Consider the following 25,367-nt stretch of genomic DNA (forward strand, 5'->3'; position numbering starts at 1 on the left):
CAAGGCCTCATGCAGAGAAGGTGTTCAACAAAGGTAAGCTGCTGGAATTAAGTGATGAAAAATCTCCAGTGGAGACCTGTCAGCAAACAGGAGTTTGTCAAGTATTGGAAGAAGAAAATGCTAAACAAGGGTAAACCCAAGCTAAGAAACAGACTTTCTTGCTTCACAGTTTTGCTTGTGTTTAAGGTGCATTTTGAAAGTGAAATCGCTCCAACTCTTTGCTCCTCCATCCATGGGATTTTCCAGGCAAGAGTACTGGAGTGGGTTGCCATTTTCTTCTCCAGGGGATTTTCCCAACCCAGAGATAGAACCCAGATCTCCTGCATAGCAGGAGAATAGACAAGCCTAATTAGGAATGCAAAAACAGATTTACATGCTGATACAGTCTTCCATATTTCAATAACCAGCACTTAAATGTATTCAATAGATTTTTACAGAAATGCACATTTGTGTGGGATGCAGAAAAAATCAGATGGAAACAATTTTGAAGTCACCTTTGAGCACATCCTCTTTCATCCCGACAGCATTCAGTGGGGTCTTACCTGCTCTCCTTTCTGTCCAGGTGAGCCTGCTTCTCCCTGAGCAGAAATGAATTTTGTGTTAACACATATTCTGTCACACTGAACTAAATACATATAGTTTATAAATCAGCTGACAATAGTAAGACAAAGCTGTGCTCTCCTGGGAGTTGATGCAGACCCCTCTGCAGGGAGTCTCTTCCGCCCTCATCAAAGGTTCACTACCCACCTCTTCCAAACACCTGCCAGCATCATCTTCTGGAGACCTGTCATGGGCTGGGATATGCACTCTCCTCCATGCCCCCTATACCTCGTATAGCCTTTCTCATTGAGCTCACACTGTAGTACTGGTTGCTAGAGGAAATGTAAGGTTCCTTTAAATTTCTAACTTACCCTCCTCCCCACTCCTCCAGCCAGGACAGGAAGCCCTGAGCCTGAGCATGCAAGAAGTCACAGCACCTCAGACCTCTAGGAGCTAGGGCAAGTTTTCCTACCCTTGGGTACTGGTATAGGGGGAAGCTGTCCAGAGTTCACTCAGCCTACTTCAAGGACAGGTGTCACAATGCCATTAACATCCACAAAAGACATTCGTGTCCCTCAATGGACTCAGGCTTCCTGGCCAGGGAAGGGCAAGCAAAACAAATTCTTTGGGCAATAACAGCCCTTCTGCATTCCCCATACAACTCACAGCAGAGGGGAAATCTGAGTGGGTATTTGGAGTAGTGGACAGATACAGTCTCCACAAGACAGAAACACAGCATGTGGAATACCTTTGGGTATGTGTTGAAGGGCAGGCTCTGTGTTTCCCTCAACTTGTGAATTCCCATAAGTGAAAGTGAAGTGCTCAGTTGTGTCTGACTCTTTGCGACCCCATGGACTGTAGCCTACCAGGCTCCTCCATCCATAGGATTTTCCAGGCAAGAGTACTGGAGTGGTTGCCATTTTCTTCTCCAGAATTTCCATGACTGAAGTCTATTCCTGGCGTGTGTTTCATCCTCATACATAACTTGTCATACAGGTGGTTCCTCCCTTTATTTTCTTTTCATTCTACTTCCCACCCAGGAAAGAAGGTCAGATGACCTCGGAACTATCCAAATTGAAATCCAGGGGATCCTAAACCCAAGCCTTGCTCTTTAACTCCCCCAGGGACTGAGGGGTCCAGGCACCTGATTCAACTCGCACTAGAGGGCAAGCTGCGTTCTGTGCACCAGGGCCACACATAGGTCTGGCTCACAGTGTGGAGTGGCTTTCCTGTGGGCACAGGTGAAGGCGAGCATACCTTGTGTGGCATGCACTGGCACTGGTCTGTGAGTTCCTGCTTTGCTGGCAAAAATGCAGACATTCTGCTGGCATGAGCAGGTGCTGGTGATGCTGCAGTACCTCCAAAGCCAGGCTGCTCTGGGCACTGAAATCCAGAAAGAGGCTTTAGGATACAGAGTCAATTCCAAACACCGTGACATTCCCAGCACTGACTCCCACCAAACTAGGCGTGGTTGGGTTTACCTGCAAGAACTTCCTTCTAACAACCAAAAGCTCACACCAGCATGTGAAAGTCCATAATGACTTTGCCCTTTCACTAGCCTCCTAGTATCTATTACAACGACAACACACTAGAGTTGTATTAAAATGCCAGGTTTGGTGAGAAATTCTAAAGTGAATTTATGACAAGTACAGCAACATCAAACATTTATAAGAACTGAATTGTTACAGTGAAATGCTTTACACAAATAACACTGATAGATGTGTTCTGGAAACAAATTTAGGAAAAAAGAATGTAATTCGAACTTTTAAAACATTTACTTCAACAAGATGATGATAAAGACATATAAAAGTAAAAAATAAACTCTTTTATGCTCTAAGGTGGTATATATTTACTCAAAATATGTATATCTTATTCCATTCCATTGTTCTATAAAGTTATTAAAATCTTCCCTGTAACAAAGTGATGACTTTTATCACTTCTCCGCTGGGTTCATAACATGTGGGGCCACTTGAAGTAAAATTTGGTTTCAAAGCAATGAACTTTTTTCCTATCAAAAAATAAACCCAAATGGAGCATCTGAAGAAGATAAGTGTTTCCTTTCCCCTCAACATCATTTACAAGAGTCCGAATCTACATTCAGGGTTGTAATTCTGAATCTGCAATTTCATGAATTTACAATTTCATATCTCTGAATTCACAGTTTAGGGGGAAGGCTTCACACATTACTTTATATACTACAATTATATATGCCTGGGAAAGTACTGTCAGGATACAAAGTTAAAATATTGTCTGTGGTTATTTATCGCTGTGAGATCACAGTTGATATTTACTTTCTTCTTTGAATGTGGCTATATTTTCCAAATTTTATATAGGAAACATACATTGCTTTTCAAACAAAAAAAATTTGAAAAATGGGTATCATTCTAATGTTTTGAGCACAGTAAACACTATAAGAAAATAGCTCCCAGAAAAACTATAATTTTTTTTAATTTTTATTTTTACTTTATTTTACTTTACAATACTGTATTGGTTTTGCCATACATTGACATGAATCCACCATGGGTGTACATGAGTTCCCAAACATGAACCCCCCTCCCACCTCCCACCCCATATCATCTCTCTGGATCATCCCCGCACACCAGCCCCAAGCATCCAGTATCCTGCATCAAACATAGACTGGCGATTCGTTTTTTACATGATAGTATGTATGTTTCAATGCCATTCTCCCAAATCATCCCACCCTCTCGCTCTCCCTCAGAGTCCAAATGTTCCATGTCGGCACTTTTTGAAATGTGTGGGCAGCTTTATAGTGAAGCCTGAGACATGTTTTTAAAGTCATTTAAACCCCCAATGTAAAGTAGTGAATCAGTTCTCCAGAGCAAAACTGTGAGCTTTGACTGCATCTCGATTACCTTAACTGAACCCATGGGACACAGGGCAGGACTTGGCTGCAAAACTGTATCAAATCATATGAGATAAATGGACTGTTTTAGTGATAATCCTGTGTATTTAATTCTAATGTGATTTTTAGACTATAGACTTGGAAATTTAATGTCAACCACTAAATAGCTAATCATTAAATCTGAAGACAGTAAACTTGATTGTTCTATCACTAAAACAGTCCATTTATCTCATATGATTTGATACAGTTTTGCAGCCAAGTCCTGCCCTGTGTCCCATGGGTTCAGTTAAGGTAATCGAGATGCAGTCAAAGCTCACAGTTTTGCTCTGGAGAACTGATTCACTACTTTACATTGGGGGTTTAAATGACTTTAAAAACATGTCTCAGGCTTCACTATAAAGCTGCCCACATGTTTAAAAAAGTGCCAACATGGAACATAAGACATACAAGTAAGGTCCCCTTTCTTCATAAAACCTCTGGTTTTCATTACAGTTAATTAGCCTTCAACATTTTAATAATCTCTCTCATTTATTTTCAACAAATGTTGCTGATTTTCTCTTTCTCTCCTTATTTATTCTTCATTCTCTCTGTCTAGGTCTGTAGTCATGAAACTTTACTGCTTTAGAAAAAGAAAATCTAATTAATAGCAGCAAGGAAATATATTTATAGATTATCCTGCATAATTTCACTTTTGAAATATGCTATAAAATATTAATAACAGAAAGGATGTCTGAGTTGAAATTATAGGACAAAATTAGATTTTTAAGCAAGTACATTAAAACTTCCTAAGTTCAAATATTAAAAAAATATATAGTTGATGTCAGAATTATAGCAGATGTACTGAATTAGCTTTCCCAAACATACATTTCCATTAAATGTAAATGTAGCACATTCTATTTCCTGTTTAACATGAATATAATGGACGTGAGTCTGAGTGAAGTCCGGGAGTTGGTGATGGACAGGGAGGCCTGGCGTGCTGCAATTCATGGAGTCGCAAAGAGTCGGACACGACTGAGTGACTGAACTGAACTGAATGGTAATGTTGCCCAAAAATACTTGTGAGCAGAAAAAGAAGAAGTCTTGTATTATTTTTTCCAAGCTTGGAGATGAATTCATACCTTATTTTCTACTCTTTAAAACTAAATCTGTTTAAAACATGATTTTTTCATGTGTGGGATCATGTCACTGCTTTTAATTATCAAATCATACCATTGAATGCATTGCCTATTTCCTTAAACAATTTTCTTATAATTCAAGATGGAGTGATTGCTGGTCAAGAATATAATATTTAGGTACATCAAAACATCATTACATGAAAAATCAGAAAGAGAAATTAAGGAATCAATGACATTCACCATTGCAACTGAAAGAATAAAATATCTAGAAATAAACCTACCTACGGAGACAAAAGACTTGTATACAGAAAACTATAAGACACTGATGAAAGAAATCAAAGACAACATAAACAGATGGAGAGATATTCCATGTTCCTGGGTAGGAAGACTCAATATTGTGAAAATGACTATACTACCAAATGCAATCTACAGATTCAATGCAATACCTATCAAATTACCACTGGTATTTTTCATAGAACTAGAACAAAAAAAATCATAGTTCATGTGGAAACACAAAAGACCCCAAATAGCCAAAGCAGTCTTGAGAAAGAAGAATGGAGCTGGAGGAATCAACCTTCCTGACTTCAGGTTATACTACAAAGCTACAGCCATCAAGAGAGTATGGTACTGGCACAAAAACAGAAATATAGACCAATGAAACAAGATAGACAACCTAGAGATAAACCCATGCATCTATGGGTACCTTATTTTTGACAAAGGAGGCAGGAATATACAATGGGGCAAAGACAGCCTCTTTAATAAGTGGTGCTGGGAAAACTGGACAGCTACATGCAAAAGAATGAAATTAGATCACCACTTAACACCATATACAAAGATAAACTCAAAATGGATTAGAAGACCTAAATGTAAGACCAGAAACTATTAAACTTATAGAGGATAACATAGGCAGAACACTCGATGACACAAATCAAAGCAAGATGACCCACCTCCTAGAGTAATGAAAATAAAAACAAGTGGGACCTAATTAAACTTAAAAGCTTTTGCACAGCAAAGGAAACTACATACAAGGTGAAAAGACAATCTGCAGAATGGGAGAAAATAATAGCAAATGAAACAACTGATAAAGAATTAATTTCCAAAATATACATGCAGCTCATAAACTCAATACCAGAAAAGCAAACAATCCAATCAAAAAGTGGGAATGGGACCAAAAGAGACATTTCTCCAAAGAAGACATACAGATGGCTAACAAACACATGAAAAGATGTTCAACATCACTCATTATAAGAGAAATGCAAATCAAAACTACAATGAGACCTCACACCAGTCAGAATGGCCATCATCAAAAAGTCTACAAACAATAAATGCTGGAGAGGTGTGGAGAAAAGGGAACACTCTTGCATTGCTGGTGGGAATGTAAACTGATACAGCCACTATGAAAGATGGTACAGAGACTCTTTACAAAACTAGGAATAAAACCACCATATGACCCAGCAATCCCATTCCTTGGCATATACCCTGAGGAAATAAAAACTGAAAAAGATACACCCCAGTGTTCACTGCAGCGCTATTTACAATAGTTAGAACATGGAAGCAACCCAGATGTCCATTGACAGATGAATGGATAAAGAAGCTGTGGTACATATATGCAATGGAATACTACTCAGCCATAAAAAGGGACACAATTGAATCTGTTCTAATGAGGTGGACGAAACAGACAGAAGTAAGTCAGAAAGAGAAATATAAATATTGTATACTGATGCTTTTGAACTGTGGTGTTGGAGAAGACTCTTGAGAGTCCCTTGGACTGCGAGGAGATCCAGCCAGTCCATCCTAAAGGAGATCTGTCCTGGGTGTTCATTGGAAGGACTGATGTTAAAGCTGAAACTCCAATACTTTTGCCACCTAGTGCAAAGAGCTGACTCATTTGTAAAGACCCTGAAGCGGGAAAAGATTGAGGGCAGGAGGAGAAGGGAATGACAGAGGATGAGATGGCTGGATGGCATCACCGACTCAATGGACATGGGTTTGGGTGGATGTTGGGGGTTGGTGACGGACAGGGAGGCCTGGTGTGCTGCGGCTCATGGGGTTCCAAAGAGTCAGATACAACTGAATGACTGAACTGAACTGATACTGGCACGTATATATGGAATCTGAAGAGATGGCACTGATGAATTTATTTTCAAGGCATCAGTGGAGAAACAGGCAGAGAACAGACCTATGGACATGGTGGGAAGAGAGAAGGGAGAAGGAGAGATGTATAGAGAGAGTAACATAGAAATTTACAAATATGTAAAATGAATAGCCAATGGGAATTGGCTGTGTCACTCAGGAAACTCAAGTAGGGCTCTGCAACAGGCTGAAGGGTGGGATGGTGAGGGAGATAGGATGGAGGTCCAGGAGGGAGGGGACATGGGTATACCTATGGCTGATTCTTCTTGATGTATGACAGAAAACCACAAAATTCTGTAAAGCAATTATCCTTCAATTAAAAATTTTTTAAAAAAGAAAATGAAGCAATAATAAAAAAATCATTACATTACTTTTCAATCAAGGAAAATTATTAGTTTTAAGAGCTCTCACATAAAAGAAGCATAATTAATGAAAGAAAACTTTTGGAGAATTCACATCTTCAAGATTTAAATGTGTGGCTCCAGGAAGTCTAGGTATTTCAAGTCTGTATATTGGCATTCTAAATTATCTTTTCAGATATTTATAGAAAGATATTTGGCTGGCTTTCATTGAAATGAGAGCCATGAACTAGGTTGGATATACAATTTATTAAACCATGTTACATAAGCAAAATATACAATTTTTAGAGATTTAGCTATGCTTTGAGTCAGTTGGTCACATTATTATTCTACTACCAAAGTGAGTGATAAAAGTTTAAAACATTTTTAATTATGAAATTATTAATAAAATTTTATTTTCAATGGTTTAAGTGTGGAACTTTTGGGAAATCTGACACAAAGAATAATATTTTCACGTTTTGCTTTTACTTTTTATATATTCTTTCTGTTAAAGACTTCTTAGAATTAATCCCTTTCAAACCACAGTCAAGAAACAATGTTTTGACCCCTTTTACAAGCAAAGCACTAGGAATCATAAAAGAAGCATACAAAAGTATAATCCCGTCAATGAATTTAAAAGGTAGTTGAATAAACTAAAAACAAATACAAGTATATCTAATGATATAAGGTGCACACATGGCCATTGCAATAAGAGATACCTCAAGTACTGAACTGAGTACTTTTTGAATGAAAGGTTAGTACGAGAAAGCAATAGCTGTAGAGTTAGGTGGAGGATGTTAAGAATTAGAGGCTAAGAAACTGAATGTATAACTTGTGAACAGAGAGTGACCAAAGGCTTGGACAGTGGGATGAGTAGAGGACAGGGAATGCGCCTTATTCATGTTAGCTAGCCTGGTTTCTTAGCACAATGTCCAAAAGATAAATGCTTTCAAATAACAGATGTTCCGTGGAAGAATGTAAATGTATCTACAAAGCAGTGATTTGGAGACTTATTCTGGTTGTACTGGGGATGGGAAAGGCTGATGGCATGATAATGCAACAGTCTAGGCACGAAGTAAAGGCAGAAACAGGAGCAGGGGAAGATGCACTGGAAAAAAATCTCTCACAAAGGAAAACTGCCCAGAATGGGTGGCAGGCTGGAAGAGAGAAGTGAGTAAGAATAACATGATCACAGATGTAAAACCCCTATAACTGGAGAACGATGATCCTTCCGTCAGAACATGTCAGAACATAGTTTAGGAATAAAGGCATGGATGGATTCTCTTTTACTCATGTTGAGTCCAAAGTAAGGCCATATTATTCCTGAAGTTTGCGATAAAACACTGAGATTAAAATGGTGGCCAGAAATGATGGGAAGGCCTCAAGAGGGGTCTCTGGCTCAGAACTATTTGCTCAACTAGTTTTAACAGCACACATTCTGGGCTGCCCTACCTGTGACTCTACAGCCCAGGCAACTGGCCTTCTATGGTCTTCACACACCAGAAAATGAACTTACCTTAATGTCTGATATCTCGCAACATGTTTCTTGGGCTATGAAGTTCCAGTTACAGTAGATCTGAAGTTGGTGAAGTTCAATCTATTAAAAAATTAGTAAAAAGACATATCATTAATGTTGTTTGAAAATCACATTCGGGCATTTAAGAATGATGTTAACTGGAAAGAAAAAAATAAGTTAATACAAATAAATCACTGGCAGATATTTTGCATTTTATTTCATTTAGGATTCATGATTTTATGGACGATTTGAGAAACAGTAATGGACCCAGTTTTTGAGACAGATCTATATGTAAAGAAAATCAGTTGATAAGAGCAATTGCAACTCTTGGCTCCTTGTTTCAAACCATGAAAAAGAAGTATTTAATTAGAGACAATGCACACAATAAAGTATGCTCACAAAATGAGGAATATTTCAAAGTAAAAAAATTCTGGAGAAAAAGTAAAGTAAAAGATATGAGCTCATGATGGAAAAGCCTTTACCTGAAGTTCCAGACCTCCAACTTGAGAGACTAAAACAGATGCTCACTTCCCAAGGTGGGGGAAAAAACAGTATTTAGTTTTATCTATTTTTCATGGATTCTGTTTAATACCTATGGATTTTATGTTATATGGCATACTCCTGACCAAGACTCACAATCTTTTTGCAAAAATAATTGATTCTTCTCTTTGCTCAGCAAATTCACATCTGTTGGCATTTGGATATGAAATTAAAAGTAGTTTCAGGAAAGTGCAATCATTCCTGTAAAGGCAAGGTCAAATAACCACATCAGAGAAAGCAAATGGTACAGACTATTGACAAAATTTCAATATGATAGATGGGCAGAGGCACTGTTTTAAATTAGTCTATGGTTTCAAATTTAATAATTTATTAATAATTAATCATATGATGATTTGACATATAATATAGGCTATAAACAACCTCTTCCCCCCTTGACTTCTCTTCCTCCTCCCCATCTTTCTGTTTCTCTCCTCTCTTCCCCCTCTTTCTCTGTATCCTAATGTAACAGAGATAGATTATGTATTTCTTTGAGATCATTACTTTCTACAGTGAGACCCAACTGTAATAACATAAGAGTTAATTCTATGATAGCAGAAAGCAAATATCTGTGGTTAGCTCTGAATCTCTACCCCAACACCAAAAAAGCAAGAAAGGAGGAAAAAAGCCATAACTATTCTCTACACTGAAATGAACAGAATCATTTCAGCTCATAAAAAGCATTAAGAATGCCAGACATCTTTCGGATTCATGAGCAGCTTAAGATTTGCAGCCAATGCAAAATTCTGAGATGAAATGAAAAATGAAACATAATGATTTCTTCTCTATAACTTTTCCCAAGGTTATTGAAGTAAGCTTTTATGTATAAAGTTTAAATACACTGTCTTACATAGTCTAATGAAACATCAGGCAGTAACATACCCATTATATAGAATGAAGAATGAGGAGACTCACATTAATATTTTCCTTAACTAAAACTAATTTACCATCAACACTGTTGCCTGAATAGTCAATAAATACTGAAATTCTATTATGTATCATCCACTGTTCTAGGGCCTTCACATGAATTATTTTACTTAACTGAAGATAGATGACCAATTTTTCATGGATTAGAACCTAATAAAGTACCTATGACACTGAAACTACAATCAGACTAGCTTAATTGTGCTTTTTTAATTCATTAGTTACTTTAGAATCTTTCACTGACACAGTGCTTTAGAATAAAAAGAATACACTGACTCGGTCACAGGGAATTCTAAAACATACTTTTTTTAAAAAAATCAGTTATGTCACCTATTTCTCTACACAAAAGCACATGGGTAGTACACGTGCAATAAAATGCAATCACTAGAAGTTTTTTTTATCAATAAACTACATTCTGAATAAACAAAACATTTTCACATGACAACAGATCTTATAAATCACAGAGTTTGTATGGAGACGATAAAAATAATCAGTTCACTTACAGTTTTAGTAGGATTAACAATCTTTGAAAAATAAAATTTATTTTACTTGCCCAACTTAAATAGTGAATATCTCTTTTAAAAGCTCCATCATTGTGATAATGGCTTAATATTATTCTTAAGTGAACTAAGATTCACTTAAGATTCACTAAGATTCACTTAAGTTTCACTTATGGTTTACGAACATTAAACCATAAAACCATTGTAAAACTACAATGTTCACACTGTATCTTTTTATCAGGACACACAGAGATATTCTTTAGTCTCAGATTGTTCCCTTAAGTAAGAAGTTAATGAAACATGGGACACAATACTCAATCTCCAGAGCAGAGGTCTGAGCCAGAACTCACTCTTGCAATAACTTGTTCCTCTCTCATTGCAGCCTCTCCTTTAAAGGCTAGGCATTTATATCCTAATCCTAAAGCTCTTTGGTTCCCGCGGTTCCCCACTTTGCCCTCACTAGCCATCAGGAGATCAGATTCCACTCAACAGCAGTGTTTCCAGCAAGAGCAACCATCACTCCCTACTACTGTCCTCAGAATTCCCTGAGGATCATTTCCTATCTATCTACACTGGTCCCACTGCTGGAAGTCATGTCTCAGGTTTAGCTGCCGAGACCACTTCCTCCGCTGACTTTGGAGAGACCTTTCTGAAAGGTCTGCCTAGGACTGTCGTCATTCAGTTCAGTTCAGTTCAGGTGCTCAGTTGTGTCTGACTCGTTGCAACCCCATGTCCCACAGCACGCCAGGCCTCCCTGTGCATCACCAACTCCCAGAGTTTACCCAAACTCATGTCCATTGAGTCGGTGATGCCATCCAACCATCTCACCCTCTGTCGTCCCCTTCTCCTCCTGTCCTCAATCTTTCCCAGCATCAGGGTCTTTTCCAGTGAGTCAGTTTTTGCATCAGGTGGCCAAAGTATTGAAGTTTCAGCTTCATCATCACTCCTTCCAATGAACACCCAGGACTGATCTCATTTAGGATGGACTGATTGGATCTCTTTGCAGTCAAATAGCCTCTCAAGAGTCTTTCCCAACACCACAGTTCAAAAGCATCAATTCTTTGGCGCTCAGCTTTCTTTATAGTCCAACTCTCACATCCATACATGACTACTGGAAAAACCATAGCCTTGACTAAATGGACCTTTGTTGACAAAGTAATGTCTCTGCTTTTTAATATGCTGTCTAGGTTGGTCATAACTTTCCTTCCAAGGAGTAAGTGTCCTTCAATTTCATGGCTTCAATCACCATCTACAGTGATTTGAGAGCCCAGAAAAATTTAGTCAGCCACTATATAAAATATAAAATTAAAATATAAACAGCCACTGTTTCCCCATCTATTTGTCATGAAGTGACGGGACTGGATACCATGATCTTAGTTTTCTGAATGTTGAGCTTTAAGCCAACTTTTTCACTCTCACTTTCATCAAGAGGCTCTTTAGTTCTTCACTTTCTACCATAAGGGTGGTATCATATGCATATCTGAGGTTATTGATATTTCTCCCAGCAGTCTTGATTCTAGCTTGTGCTTCCTCCAGCCCAGCATTTCTCATAATGTACTCTGCATATAAGTTAAATAAGCAGGGTGACAATATACAGCCTTGACGTACTCCTTTTCCTATTTGGAACTAGTCTGTTGTTCCATGTCCATTTCTAACTGTTGCTTCCTGACCTGCATACAGGTTTCTCAAGAGGCAGGTCAGGTGGTATGGTATTCCCATCTCTTTTAAAATTTTCCAGTTTATTGTGATAAACAAGTCAAAGGCTTTGGCACAGTCAATAAAGCAGAAATAGATGTTTTTCTGGAACTCTCTTGCTTTTTCAATGATCCAGCGGATGTTGGCAATTTGATCTCTGGTTCCTCTGCCTTTTCGAAAACCAGCTTGAACATCTGGAAGTTCACGGTTCACGTATTGCTGAAGCCTGGCTTGGAGAATTTTTGGCATTACTTTACTAGCGTGTGAGATGAGTGCAGTTGTGCGGTAGTTTGAGCATTCTTTGGCATTGCCTTTCTTTGGGATTGGAATCAAAATGACCTTTTCCAGTCCTGTGGCCACTGCTGAGTTTTCCAAATGTGCTAGCATATTGAGTGCAGCACTTTCACAGCATCATCTTCCAGCATTTGAAATAGCTCAACTGGAATTCCATCACCTCCATTAGCTTTGTTCGTAGTGATGCTTCCTAAGGCCCACTTGACTTCACATTCCAGGATGTCTGGCTCTAGGTGAGTGTGAGTGATCATACCATCGTGATTATCTGGGTTATGAAGATCTTTTCTGTACAGTTCTTCTGTGTTTTCTTGCTACCTCTTCTTAATATCTTTTGCTTCTATTAGGTTCATCTGTCCTTTAGTGAGCCTTTTTTTACATGAAATGTTCCCTTGGTATCTCTAATTTTCTTGAGATCTCTAGTTTTTCCCATTCTATTGTTTCCTCAATTTCTTTCCATTGATCGCTGAGGAAGGCTTTCTTATCTCTCCTTGCTATTCTTTGGAACTCTGCATTCAAATGGGTGTATCTTTCCTTTTCTCCTGTGCTTTTCACCTCTCTTCTTTTCACAGCTATTTGTAAGGCCTCCTCAGATAGCCATTTTGCTTTTTTGTATTTCTTTTTCTTGGGGATGGTCTTGATTCCTGCCTCCTGTACAATGTCACGAATCTCTGTCCATAGTTCATCAGGCACTCTATCTATCAGATCTAGGCCCTTAAATCTATTTCTCACTTCCACTGTATAGTCATAAGGGATTTGATTTAGGTCATACCTGAATGGTCTAGTGGTTTTCCACACTTTCTTCAATTTGAGTGTTAATTTGGCAATAAGGAGTTCATGATCTGAGCCACAGTCAGCTCCCAGTCTTGTTTTTGCTGACTGTATAGAGCTTCTCCGTCTTTGGCTGCAAAGAATATAATCAATCTGATTTCGGTGTTGACCATAACAGTCAATTAATACTATGATTACTACTGGCAGCCACTATTTACTGACATAGACTAATTCCATCTTTACTGATACAGACTTAGTTTAAGACCTTTGAGAGAGGAGTGGTAGGCTTTGTTGTTGTTGTTGTTCAGTCTTTTATGCCAGGATTGAACAGCATGTGTTGTGCTGTGCTTAGTTGCTCACTCGTGTCTGACTCCCTGTGATCCCATGCAGATTCTCCAGGCAAGAATACTGGAGTGGGTTACCATGCCCTCCTCCAGGGGATCTCCCCAACCCAGCAATCAAATCCAGGTATCCTGCTTTGCAGGAGAATTATTTACCATCTGAGCCACCAGGGAAGCCCATCGAATGGCATATCAGGCCCTAAATAAATAAATAAATGAATATACAAAGAACTGATCAGTTCAGTTCAGTCGCTCAGTCATGTCCGACTCTTTGTGACCCCATGAATCGCAGCACGCCAGGCCTCCCTGTCCATCACCAACTCCCGGAGTTCACTCAGACTCACGTCCATCGAGTCCGTGATGCCATCCAGCCATCTCATCCTCTGTCGTCCCCTTCTCCTCCTGCCCCCAATCCCTCCCAGCATCAAAGTCTTTTCCAATGAGTCAACTCTTTGCATGAGGTGGCCAAAGTACTGGACTTTCAGCTTTAGCATCATTCCTTCCAAAGAAATCCCAGGGCTGATCTCCTTCAGAATGGATTGGTTGGATCTCCTGCAGTCCAAGGGACACTCAAGAGTCTTCTCCACCACCACAGTTCAAAAGCATAAATTCTTCGGCACTCAGCCTTCTTCACAGTCCAACTCTCACATCCATACACGACCACAGGAAAAACCATAGCCTTGACTAGATGGACCTTAGTCTGCAAAATAATGTCTCCGCTTTTCAATATACTATCTAGGTTGGTCATAACTTTTCCTCCAAGGAGTAAGCGTCTTTTAGTTTCATGGCTGCAATCACCATCTGCAGTGATTTTGGAGCCCCCCAAAATAAAGTCTGACACCATTTCCACTGTTTCCCATCTATTTCCCATGAAGTGATGGGACCAGATGCCATGACCTTTGTTTTTTGAATGTTGAACTTTAAGCCAACTTTTTCACTCTCCTCTTTCACTTTCATCAAGAGGCTTTTTAGTTCCTCATACTGCACATACTCTATGAAATTATAACCAGTGAGTCTATCAATATTATTTTATAACTAAGGATTCTGAGACTTAGAAAAAATAATAGGAACAAGATAAATTACCAGGTCATAAAAGCTAAGTGGATGAGCTACAATTTAAAACTCTATGTTTCTGATCCCCAAGCAAGCTCACTCTCTGTGATGCCAAGATGTCTTATCTCCAGAACTGGCCTCTGCTCTATCCTATTTTAATAATCATCAGTGAACCCTAGTTAAGACATTCTCACTGGTTTGTTCATTGTTTCTAAGAGAAGACAGCTTAAAAAATAATATTTTACTGGAGATATATATATATATATGTAATATCTGTCTCTATATCTATCTGTCATATATCTCTGATGGCTTCCACAGAAACTTTTAAAAATAATATGCTAGCCAAACATGTACTTGCACAAAATCATACTTTTGAAATAAAATCTAACTGTGAAATGCTTTGTGTTAACAATTCCTGTTGGTGGTCTGCACTCAGATTATTTGTATGGGTTTTCCCATCATTCCACCCATAAGAACACATGAAGTCATCAAATTTAGATATACCTCCCCTCCCCTTTTATCCAACAGAACTCTGAAAAACCATTATAAATTAATGAAAAATAGTCTGCAATACAAACACTTGTGAATCTGAGGATGAATAAATAGCCTAGTGTTCTTGAATGTAAACTTCAGATAATCTGGAACCATTTAACTTCATCTTTTTCCAGTCTTTCTATTCAAAGTGTATGAACTTAGATCAAACTTATGTGTATGTATGTGTCAGTTGCTCAGTCATGTTTGACTGTTTGCGACCCCATGGACTGTAGCCCACCAGCTTCTCTGTCCATGGGATTCTCCAGGCAAGAATACTGGAGAGGGTTGCCATTCCCTTCTTCAGGGGATCTTCCCCACCCAGGGATTGAGTCCAGGTCTCCCGCATGGCAGGCAGATTCTTTACCATCTGAAGTACCTAGGAAGCCCAGATCAAGCTTAGTTTTGTAGAATATTTTCAATTTTTACTAACATTTAATTTCAATAACTTTATTTTAAGGCACTACCTAGATCATTCAAATTCACAGGCTAGAGAAAAAGAAGTGAAAACAGATAGAAAATAATATAGGTGAAAATATGACGGGAAATACATAGCTATGCTCCACACATCTGATAGCAAATTAAGCAGTGTTAAGAAAGAAATATCTTATATAGCTATTAAAGGCAAAAAGGTTTTAATAAGACATTTTCTTTAAATTTATAAGTTACTAGTTCACAACTCACATCCACAGGTTTGCCATCTGAAGCTCGGGCAGCAATAACAGTCCTTCCATGGAAGTCCACGGTACCCTTTCCGTCAGTATGCCGACTTGCAACTAAGTTACAATCCACGTAGAGTGAAATGGCCTGGGATTGTATACCAAAGCCAAGTTTATGCCACTGACGATCAAACAAAGAACGGAGTTCTTGATTTTTAAAAATGTAGTTCAACACATCTCCCTCGGCAGCTTGGAACATCAATTCCACCACCTTCCTTCCACCATCAACTATTACAGAAACCTGCAAAATGCAAATTATCTTTAAATGTTTGAAATTCAGTTTTAAAAATTATTAAAGATACAAATAAAAACTCAGGTTTCATGTTAGTAGAACTGGGGCACTCAGTAAAATGTTCTAAATGACATTTGCTTCCATCAGATTTCTTAACACAAAAGAACAGTAAACATCCAGCTACAAAAATGATTTAAATATGTGGTATTTGGTGAGTGTAGTATGCTCTTTTTGTCAGAGGACATCTAGGAGTATGTGTGTGTGTGTGTGTGTATAAAAAACTCTGTATAAGTAATTCAAGAATTAAATGTTACTAATTTAAAAAGACTACGAAATGATCACTTCCCTTAGCATGGAAACTGAGATCAACCTCTTTAATCTTTGATGATTTGCATGGTGCAGAGAAAATACATTTTCACAGAGTACATATTCTTCCTGTTCAAGTCATATTTCCATCATAAAATTGTGACTATAATAACAGATATAAAAGATCAATAAAATGAAGAACATTAAAAATTTTTTTAAATTAATTTATTTATTTTGGATGCTAATTACTTTACAATATTGTAGTGGGTTTTGCCATACATTGACATGAATCAGCCATGGGTGTACACGTGTTCCCCATCTTAAACCCCCTTCCCTCCTCCCTCCCGACTCCATCCTTCTGGTTCATCTCAGTGCACCGGCCCTGAGCACCCTGTATCATGCATCGCACTTGGAGTGGCAGTCTATTTTACACATGGTAATAAAAACATTCTGATGGATATGTACAGAAATAGACACAGACAGATGATACCCATCAGTAACCGTGAGGTTTACCTTCACTCCCTGGAGTACCTGCTCCCTTCCTTTCTGACCAACCTCTCTCACCAGTGTTCCTAGATCCCTGCTCCCTTCATGGCCCATCTTGGGGGCATTGTCTCTTCCACGTGCCCACAGTTCTCACCCAACTCCAAACTGTCCTCGGCCACTGCTACCCTGCGATCGTGCTCCAATGTGGCATCCCCAGACCTTAGGCTCCCTGAAAACAGGAATCATGCTTTGCCAATTTCTTATTTTGTCACTAACGAGCATCTAGCATGTGTTCAATTTCTTTCTATTGATGGAATCAATATTTATATCTCATTCCCTAATTCTTTAGGGATGTCAGATGAAACAACGGCTTTTAAATATATGATAGGAGATATCAGAAATGATAGGAGATGAAGTTGTTAGTGAGATGCACTTGGTGTCAATGAAGCAGTTGTAAAAAAAGGGCAGTCAGTTTGAGTGTCTTCAGAACAAACAGGAATCCAGAAAAAAAAAAAAAAAAAAAACTCTAATCTTGTCTCACCCACCAGGCTAGCCAATTATGTATCTCAGTGAGACACCACCCACCACCCCATACTCTAAGAATACTTGCATTTCCTGTGGATGATTCCTCTAAAAGAATACTCTGATATGAGGTCTGCTCCCAAATTTATTTCCACAGTTTCAAGAGAGAACACTCATCAGCATACTTCTCTGGTTCCACCCTTACCTGTGGCATGTTACGCTGGTTTAAAACCTGCCACAGGAACCACCGTTCCTTCTTTGCATTCCTTCGCACCCGAAACATGGCAGCTATGGCGAACTCCTCAGGAAGGCCTTTGGGAAATATCTTACTGTGGGAGGAAAACAAAGAACCATTGTGTGGAAACTGAAGGAGGCAAGGACGGAATATCTCAGTATGAAGGTTTCTACAACTCAATATCTCAGCTGTATTTTCTCAATGAATTTATAACTCATTACAGTTATCTACCTAATGAACACGGAAACAGTCACACCTGCAGTCAACTATGGAATTTTTATCCTGTTCTTTCTCTTTTTATAAATTTCCTGATAAAGTGTTGCTAAAGCTTGAGGTATGTAAAAGTGAGCAACTTTCAGATTGTTGTACTGTGGGGTGATATTCCTTTACTCAACAAGATATTCCCAGAGAATCTTGGAATTCACTGCAGTCTTGCAGATAGTAGACACTTATAAAGAAAATAAATAATAACTTCTGGTTTAATTAGTAGAGAGAAGTACAGGGGATTTTAAAGAGCACTATTAACAATTACATGTATATTATTCCAAAGATGTTTTACCACATTAAACTCTTGCAAAATAAATTCCTAATTCTGATTTCCTAGGTATCAATTTAAGACTGAAACTAAATATCATAAAGGCATTTTAGTTCATTTTTTTATTCTTACAGGAAATAAAAATTCACAAATTCTTCTTAGGTAGCAGAGAGAAGCCTAAAGACAGTCTAAGTATAGTTTTGCCTCAATCTTGTTTCAAAGTGCTGGTCTCACTGGATCCGTGAAGAAACTTTGGGGAAAAAATTCACAGTGAACACATATCATATTTAGATTTTCATTGGAAAACATGGAGAAACATTCCTTCGCGTTGACTTTTAAACTTATCCACATTGTATATAAACACTCTGCAAGGCAGGAATCTTACTTTTCTTTTAAAAAATCACGAGTAGCAGATACAAATTCTCTTGAGGCTTACACAGCCAGAGGTTGTTTATATAGATAAAATATCATATATTGAGATAGTAACTACTAACTGGGATGTCCCTGGTGGCTCAGACGTTAAAGAATGTGCCTTCAGTGCAGGACACCTAGGTTCAATCCTTGAATCAGGAAGATTCCCTGGAGAACGGAATGTCAACCCACTCCAGTATTCTTGCCTGGAGAATTTCATGGACAGAAGATCCTGGTGGGCTACGGTCCGTGGGGTTGCAAAGAGTCAGACACTGGGAATATCACACCAAGCTCCACTGAAACTGACAACCAAACTTATGGAGAATTCTGAAACTTTGGTTTTACACTTTGTGTTAGAGACAAAGTCACATGTAGTAAGGAAATCAGGAAAAAATATGAAAAAGCTATGCTGGCCTAAAGTTCTTACTTGGCTAAATACACGTACACACATATTATGCATATATGTATATGTTCATACATGTACAGAAGCATACCTCAGGAATATTTCAGGTTTAGTTCCCGATTACTGGAATGAAGTGAATATCACAGTAAAGTGAGTCACACAAATTTTCTGGTTGCCTAGTGTATGTAAAAGTTGTATTTACAAAATACTGTATTCTATTATATCTGGCATTATATCTAAAAATATACATAAAATGTTATTGCTAAGAAAAAGCGCTAGCCATCATCTGAGAACACACATATGTCACAAACCTTCAATATGGAAAAAAAGAAGAATCAGCAATATCTGTGAAGGCAGGAAAGTGAAACACAATAAAAGGAGGTTGGTCTGTATATAGACAGATACAGATATAAACTCTAGTTTTACTTTCTTCACTAATCTGCTTACCTCCAGCCTGGAGGCTATCTGGCTCTCTTGTCTGGCTGGATGATGAATGAGGAAGTAACCCAGGATCTCATTTTCATCACACACGTGTGCACGTGCACAAGCACACACACACACACACCCTTTCCAGTGTCCACAGAGGCTCTCTGATTCCTCCCTGGGTTGAGCCTCTCCCAGTGCCTGGGGAAGAACCCTGGCCTATGTGCCAACAGCGCCCACCTAGCAGTTTCCTCTTCTCTGTGCTTGTGACTCCACCGCTTCCTGTCTTCCAAGAATGTATCATCTCTTTCTCTGTTGCTTCATCGCCCATTCTACAGTCATGTTTTTACTTTAGATGTTCAAACTCCATTTATGCCTCCCACCTCTCCCTCACCAATCCCCCTCTTATCTTGGTTTACAAATATATGCATATCTTCATCCTCGTCCCTGCTGTAAAACAGACAAAGCTCTCTCCATCCTCACTACCGCATTAGATTAATATTACCTGTATATATCCATCAGACCTCTTAAATGAGTACTGGGAATACCTACACTGTCATAGCCCTCAGTTGTCAGCCGTCCTGCAATCTGGAAGCATTGCTCTCTGCTCTCATGAGGATGCTCAGCCCACTCCTTCCCACGACGACCATCACGTGATACAGCCTCACCAAATCAGCAGGTTGCTGTTTTTCCAGCCAAATCAAAGGACTCTCCTCAGTGGACCAGCAAGTGGCAGCGACCTTCTGAGGCTAGCTCCAGAGGAGCTGGGAGCTGCCGCATCCACCAACGGCAAAGACAGACCAGCCTGTTCATTCAACTGCCATACGACCCAGCAATCCCACTGCTGGGCATACACACTGAGGAAACCAGAATAGAAAGAGACACATGTACCCCAGTGATCATCACAGCACTGTTTACAATAGCCAGGACATGGAAGCAACCTAGATGTCCACTGGCAGACAAATGGATAAGAAAGCTGTGATACATATACACAATGGAGTATTACTCAGCTATTAAAAAGAATGCATTTGAATCAGTTCTAATGAGGTGGATGAAACTGGAGCCAATTATACAGAGTGAAGTAAGTCAGAAAGAAAAACACCAATACAGTATACTAACACATATATATGGAATTCATAAAGATGGCAATGATGACCCTATATGCAAGACAGCAAAAGAGACATAGATGTAAAGAACAGACTTTTGGATTCTGTGGGAGAAGGCGAGGGTGGGATGATTTGAGAGAATAGCATTGAAACGTGAAGTAGATCACCAGTCCAAGTTCAATGCATGAGACAGGGTACTCACGGCTGGTGCACTGGGATGACCCTGAGGGATGGGATGGGGAGGGAGGTGGGAGGGGGGTTCAGGATGGGGGACACATGTACACCCATGGCTGATTCATGTCAATGTATGGCAAAAACCACCACAATATTGTAAAGTAATTAGCCTCCAATTAAAATAAATTAATTAATTTTAAAAAGAAGATAATATAAGAGCCAGATGCACTTATTTCCAAATGGAATAACTTTGGGATTTGTACTGTTCACAGAACCCATTAGAAAATCTTCTTTGAAATTCTATTTTTTTAAATCATTTTTATTTATTTTTTTACTTTACAGAAATATCCCTGCTGTGAAAGCATGCCAGATTTTTTGTTTGTTTCGTTTTTATTTTTTGTCTCTGCTTTTAATTGGGGTGTTGGAAAACAATGAAATAACTAAAAGATAACCCCCTTTTAAACTTTATTATATCCTTCTCACCCAGACATTGGCAAGCTGGTTATTTTGGAGCATGTGGAATATTGAAGCACTATCTGTCACTCCATACTTGCACTAAAAAGATGACCTCCTTCTCTTTCGGTTTCCACCATTCCTGCGCCTAAATCTCCTCCAATAAGAAAACTGACAACCCTGGGCACTCTCTTCGTGCACCTCTACATCAAGTGCCCGAGTCTCGAGCGCCTTTGAGCCACTTGACGACCAGGGGTCAGGTGGGATCTGACAAAGATTTTAGGCCGAATCTTGGCCTTGGGAAGGGTTCTTTGGGTAGCTCTTGAAGAAGGCGAGTTGAAAATGCTGTAGGCGAGGCCATGGTCACCATGAGGTCAAGTGACCCACCAGACAGCACAGTGGCTGCAGTGAACTGAATTCTGCAGGAAGATGTCACTGGGGTCACAGGAGAGGCTGGAGGTGCCGTGGCAGCTGAAGGCCAGGCAGAAGGCCCGGCTGACATACCCTGAGAAGGCCCTTTTATGCTCGATGCAGACCGAGGAGGGAGCAATGATCGAGGGAGTGGAAGAGCAGAGTCTTTCCCAAGCTGCCCGGGGCAGCGACTGCGCTCAGGGAGGACTGGCCAGAATGGAGCTACATACGTCCGAGGGACAGGGAGCATGGCGGGATGCCCCGGTGACCCAATCCTGGGGCTTGTCTCCTTCCTCCACACTCCAGACCCGGCATGCCTGGGACGTGGGCTCTGGCCCCAGAGGACAGTGACCTGAGCCACTGTTCCCAGAGTGCAGCCCCAGAGAAGTGTGTCCCAGGGCGTGGTGCTTGAGCTCCTCCTCCCCACCCAAGCTCCCACACGGCAGTACTGCAGCGCCCGCCACTTCCCACCCCCATGCAGACCCAGGGTGAGTACTCCCCCAGTCCAGCACTGCTGGAGTCCAGACGACTCGGAGTTCCGTTCCTCACTCTTCACCCAGGGACACTGTCACCCAGATGGCTAGTGGCAAGGGAGTGGAGCCGCAGGCCATTTCCTGTGACTTCTGATGCAGAGTTCTTTCTGACATGGAAAGTCATTAGGAGCTTGCAATCTTTGTGTACATGGCCATGTGCTGGTGGTTCTGCGCTGGTGCTGCCCAGGTAGCCTTGTTTACATCTAAGTAATGGTGCCAGTCACCTTAGCCACATAGTGACTGATGGGTGTCAGAGGGCGGCTGGGACCTTTAGCTCCCTGCACATCACCTATTCCAACACAGACTGCAGGGCTGTCGCTAGTAAGCAGCCAGTAAGATTGCTGAAGAGACTGCAAGACAGTGGGAAGAATGAAAGGGGGCACTCTATAGGGTCAGCTCTGGTCAGCATGGCTGCCCAACTGAAAAATCTCACCCAGAGTGAGGAGGGCAGAAGGAGAGATCTGGCATCATGTTTAAGAACCCACAATGTTGACTTTGAAAGTGTCTGTTTCTGTTACTAGCTTCTGATCAGCACGATGGCAGATGTCTCTGTGCTGATCTGTCTTTAATGTCCTTTGAGTAAAACTAATCAAATCATTCAAGAACCAACCCCCCTTACCCCCCACCTATGAAATAAATCATTCCCAATCACCTAACCCACTGGTCTCTTCTCAATCCTCACTATCCTCCATCCTTCTGAAGGTTTAAACACTGGAGACATCCTTCCCTTGCTGATAAAAACCAAGAGTCACAACCACATGGCTTTAGAGCCCAGCCAGGAAACTAGAATGTAAGCTTCCTGAGGTTCTTTGTCTATCCTATTCACCAGCATCTAGAATAGTAGGCAAGGTGGGCACTCAATAAATATTATTAAAGGAGTCAGTTTATGAACATAATTCAGATTTAAATATCTGAAAACAAAAACAACACATGGCCCCTTCTAAGTCTAGCTTTAGATTTGCTAGTATGAATAAAAGTGTGCATATAAGAAATTTTCACTTTCTTCATAAGAATTCTATAAGAAAAGTAAATAGAGAAAGTGAGTTGTTAACAGTATTGGTAGCTGTCCTCATGTAGAGGACACACATGTAGACTAAGGGAAAGGTAGAGCCCAGCCCATCCACAGGAACAGTTGCTAATTAGCTTCAGCCAGCTCTTACCATATAGGGAAGCAGGTCCAGTATTGCCAGTTCAGCCCACTTTTTTAAGACAAGCCAAAAACCCAGATTTTTTTTTTTTCTGAAAAGCTTAGAGTTTTAATTTTGGCAACTATTTCGGATTGTTCATAAACACTGTCCAGACCAATATCATGCAAAACAAAATCAACGACAAAATCAACGACTGCTAGTTAGCAGAGTTTGGATATGCACAAATGTTTCTTGAATGCCCACAGAGGTTTATAATGATGGTAAAAGGGAATTTCATGCCTAAATTGGTTTTTAAAATCAGTAGAGGAAAAACATTCACAGAAAATAAAAGGAAATTATATAAATTGGGAGACAGTAGGTAAATACAGTGCCTGGACAAAATTAGAACTCAAGATTATGAATGGAGAAAGTATTATTAGGAATGGGATTGCTTTTAAAATCCTATAATAGTGGGAAGGATTCAGTCCTTTTAAATCATTGAGCCTTTCTTTTTATAACATAAAAATATATGGCTTACTCTGGAGAAAGTGCAGTTGAAAAAAATGTGTATTGTTCTGTTGTTGGGTGGAATGTTCTACAGTCTGTTAGGTCTAATTGGCTTGTAGATTTGCTCAAGGCTTCTATTTCCTTACTAATCTCTGGTCTAATGTTCTATTGATTTTTAAAATGGGGTATTGAAGTCTCCAACTATTACTGTTGAATTGTTTATTTCTCCCTTCAGTTCTGTGAGTTGACTTGGTGTACAGTATAAGTTATATAGTTGATGTACAGTATATCTTGCTTGCTTGCTTGCTAAGTCACTTCAGTCGTGTCCGACTCTGTGCGACCCCATAGACGGCAGCCCACCAGGCTCTGCCATCCCTGGGATTCTCCAGGCAAGAACACTAGAGTGGGTTGCCATTTCACAGGTGTGCAACATAGGGATTCCCAATTTTTAAAGGTTATAATCTTATTATGGTTACTATTATAAAATATTGGTTATATTCTCTGTGTTGTACTTATTCTTATAGCTTATTTTTTCCATTGCTGTCTTTATTTTTTATTTTATTGAAGTATTCTTGATTTACAATATGGTGTTAATTTCTTCTGCACAGCAAAGTGACACACTTACATATATATATATATGTGTGTGTGTTATACAATATGTATATGTATTATACATATATTTATTCTTTTTCACATTCTTTTCTGTTATGGTTTGTCACGAGATACTGGATAGAGTTTCCTGTGGTATGCATTAGGACCTTGTTGTTTATATATCCTATATATAATAGGTTGCATCTGCTGGTCCAAAACTTCCAACCTTTCCCTCCCCTACCACTTATCTGCCTTGGCGCTACAAGTCTGTTCTCTGTATCTGTGTATATGGTTTTATTTCATAGATATACTTATTTGTGTCATATCTTAGATTCTACATGTAAGTGACATCATAAGGTATTTGTGGTTCTCTTTCTGACTTAGGACACTTCAGTTTGGTTTAGTTCAGTCACTCAGTCGTGTCTGACTCTTTGCAACACCATGGACTGCAGCACACCATACTGCCCTGTCCATCACCAACTTCCAGAGCTTGCTCAGACTCATGTCCCTCGAATCAATGATGCCATCCAACCACCTCATCCTCTATCATCCCCTTCTTCTCCTGACTTCAATGTTTCCCAGCATCAGGGTCTTTTCCAATGAGTCAGTTCTTTGCATCAGGTGGCCAAAGAGTTGAAGCTTCAGCTTCAGCATCAGTCCTTTCAATGAACACCCAGGAGTGATTTTCTTTAGGATTGATTGGTTTGATCTTCTTGCAGATAAGGGACTCTCAAGAGTCTTCTCCAACACCATAGTTCAAAAGCATCAGATTTTTGATGGTCAATCTTCTTTACACTCCAACTCTCACATCCATACATGACTTCTGGAAAAACCATAGCTTTGACTAGATGGACCTTTGCTGGTAAAGTAATGTCTATGCTTTTTAATATACTGTCTAGGTTGGTCATAGCTTTTCTTCCAAGGAGCAAGCGTATTTTAATTTCATGGCAGCAGTCACCATCTGCAGTGAATTTTGAAGCCCAAGAAAATTAAGTCTGTCACTGTTTCTATTGTTCCCCATTTATTTGCCATGAAGTTTTGGGAC

The 25,367-nt window shown here is 39.6% G+C and overlaps 1 protein-coding gene across 1 annotated transcript in view; it reads right to left on the minus strand.

The window, feature by feature from the left end:
• Nucleotides 1-18,534, minus strand: part of COL19A1 (collagen type XIX alpha 1 chain) — a 351,927-nt gene extending 333,393 nt beyond the window's left edge. The window contains exons 1-6 of the mRNA XM_040262167.1: nt 18,418-18,534; nt 17,619-17,777; nt 15,833-16,108; nt 8,506-8,586; nt 1,798-1,923; nt 543-578 (exon numbers count right to left, since the gene is read on the minus strand). Of these exons, the coding sequence (XP_040118101.1) occupies nt 543-578; nt 1,798-1,923; nt 8,506-8,586; nt 15,833-16,108; nt 17,619-17,777; nt 18,418-18,534 (795 nt within the window). The remainder of the gene's footprint in view (nt 1-542; nt 579-1,797; nt 1,924-8,505; nt 8,587-15,832; nt 16,109-17,618; nt 17,778-18,417) is intronic.
• Nucleotides 18,535-25,367: the final 6,833 nt, after the last annotated feature.

The sequence above is a fragment of the Oryx dammah genome, unplaced genomic scaffold (genome assembly GCF_014754425.2).
Source record: "Oryx dammah isolate SB20612 unplaced genomic scaffold, SCBI_Odam_1.1 HiC_scaffold_19, whole genome shotgun sequence".
NCBI lineage: Eukaryota > Metazoa > Chordata > Mammalia > Artiodactyla > Bovidae > Oryx > Oryx dammah.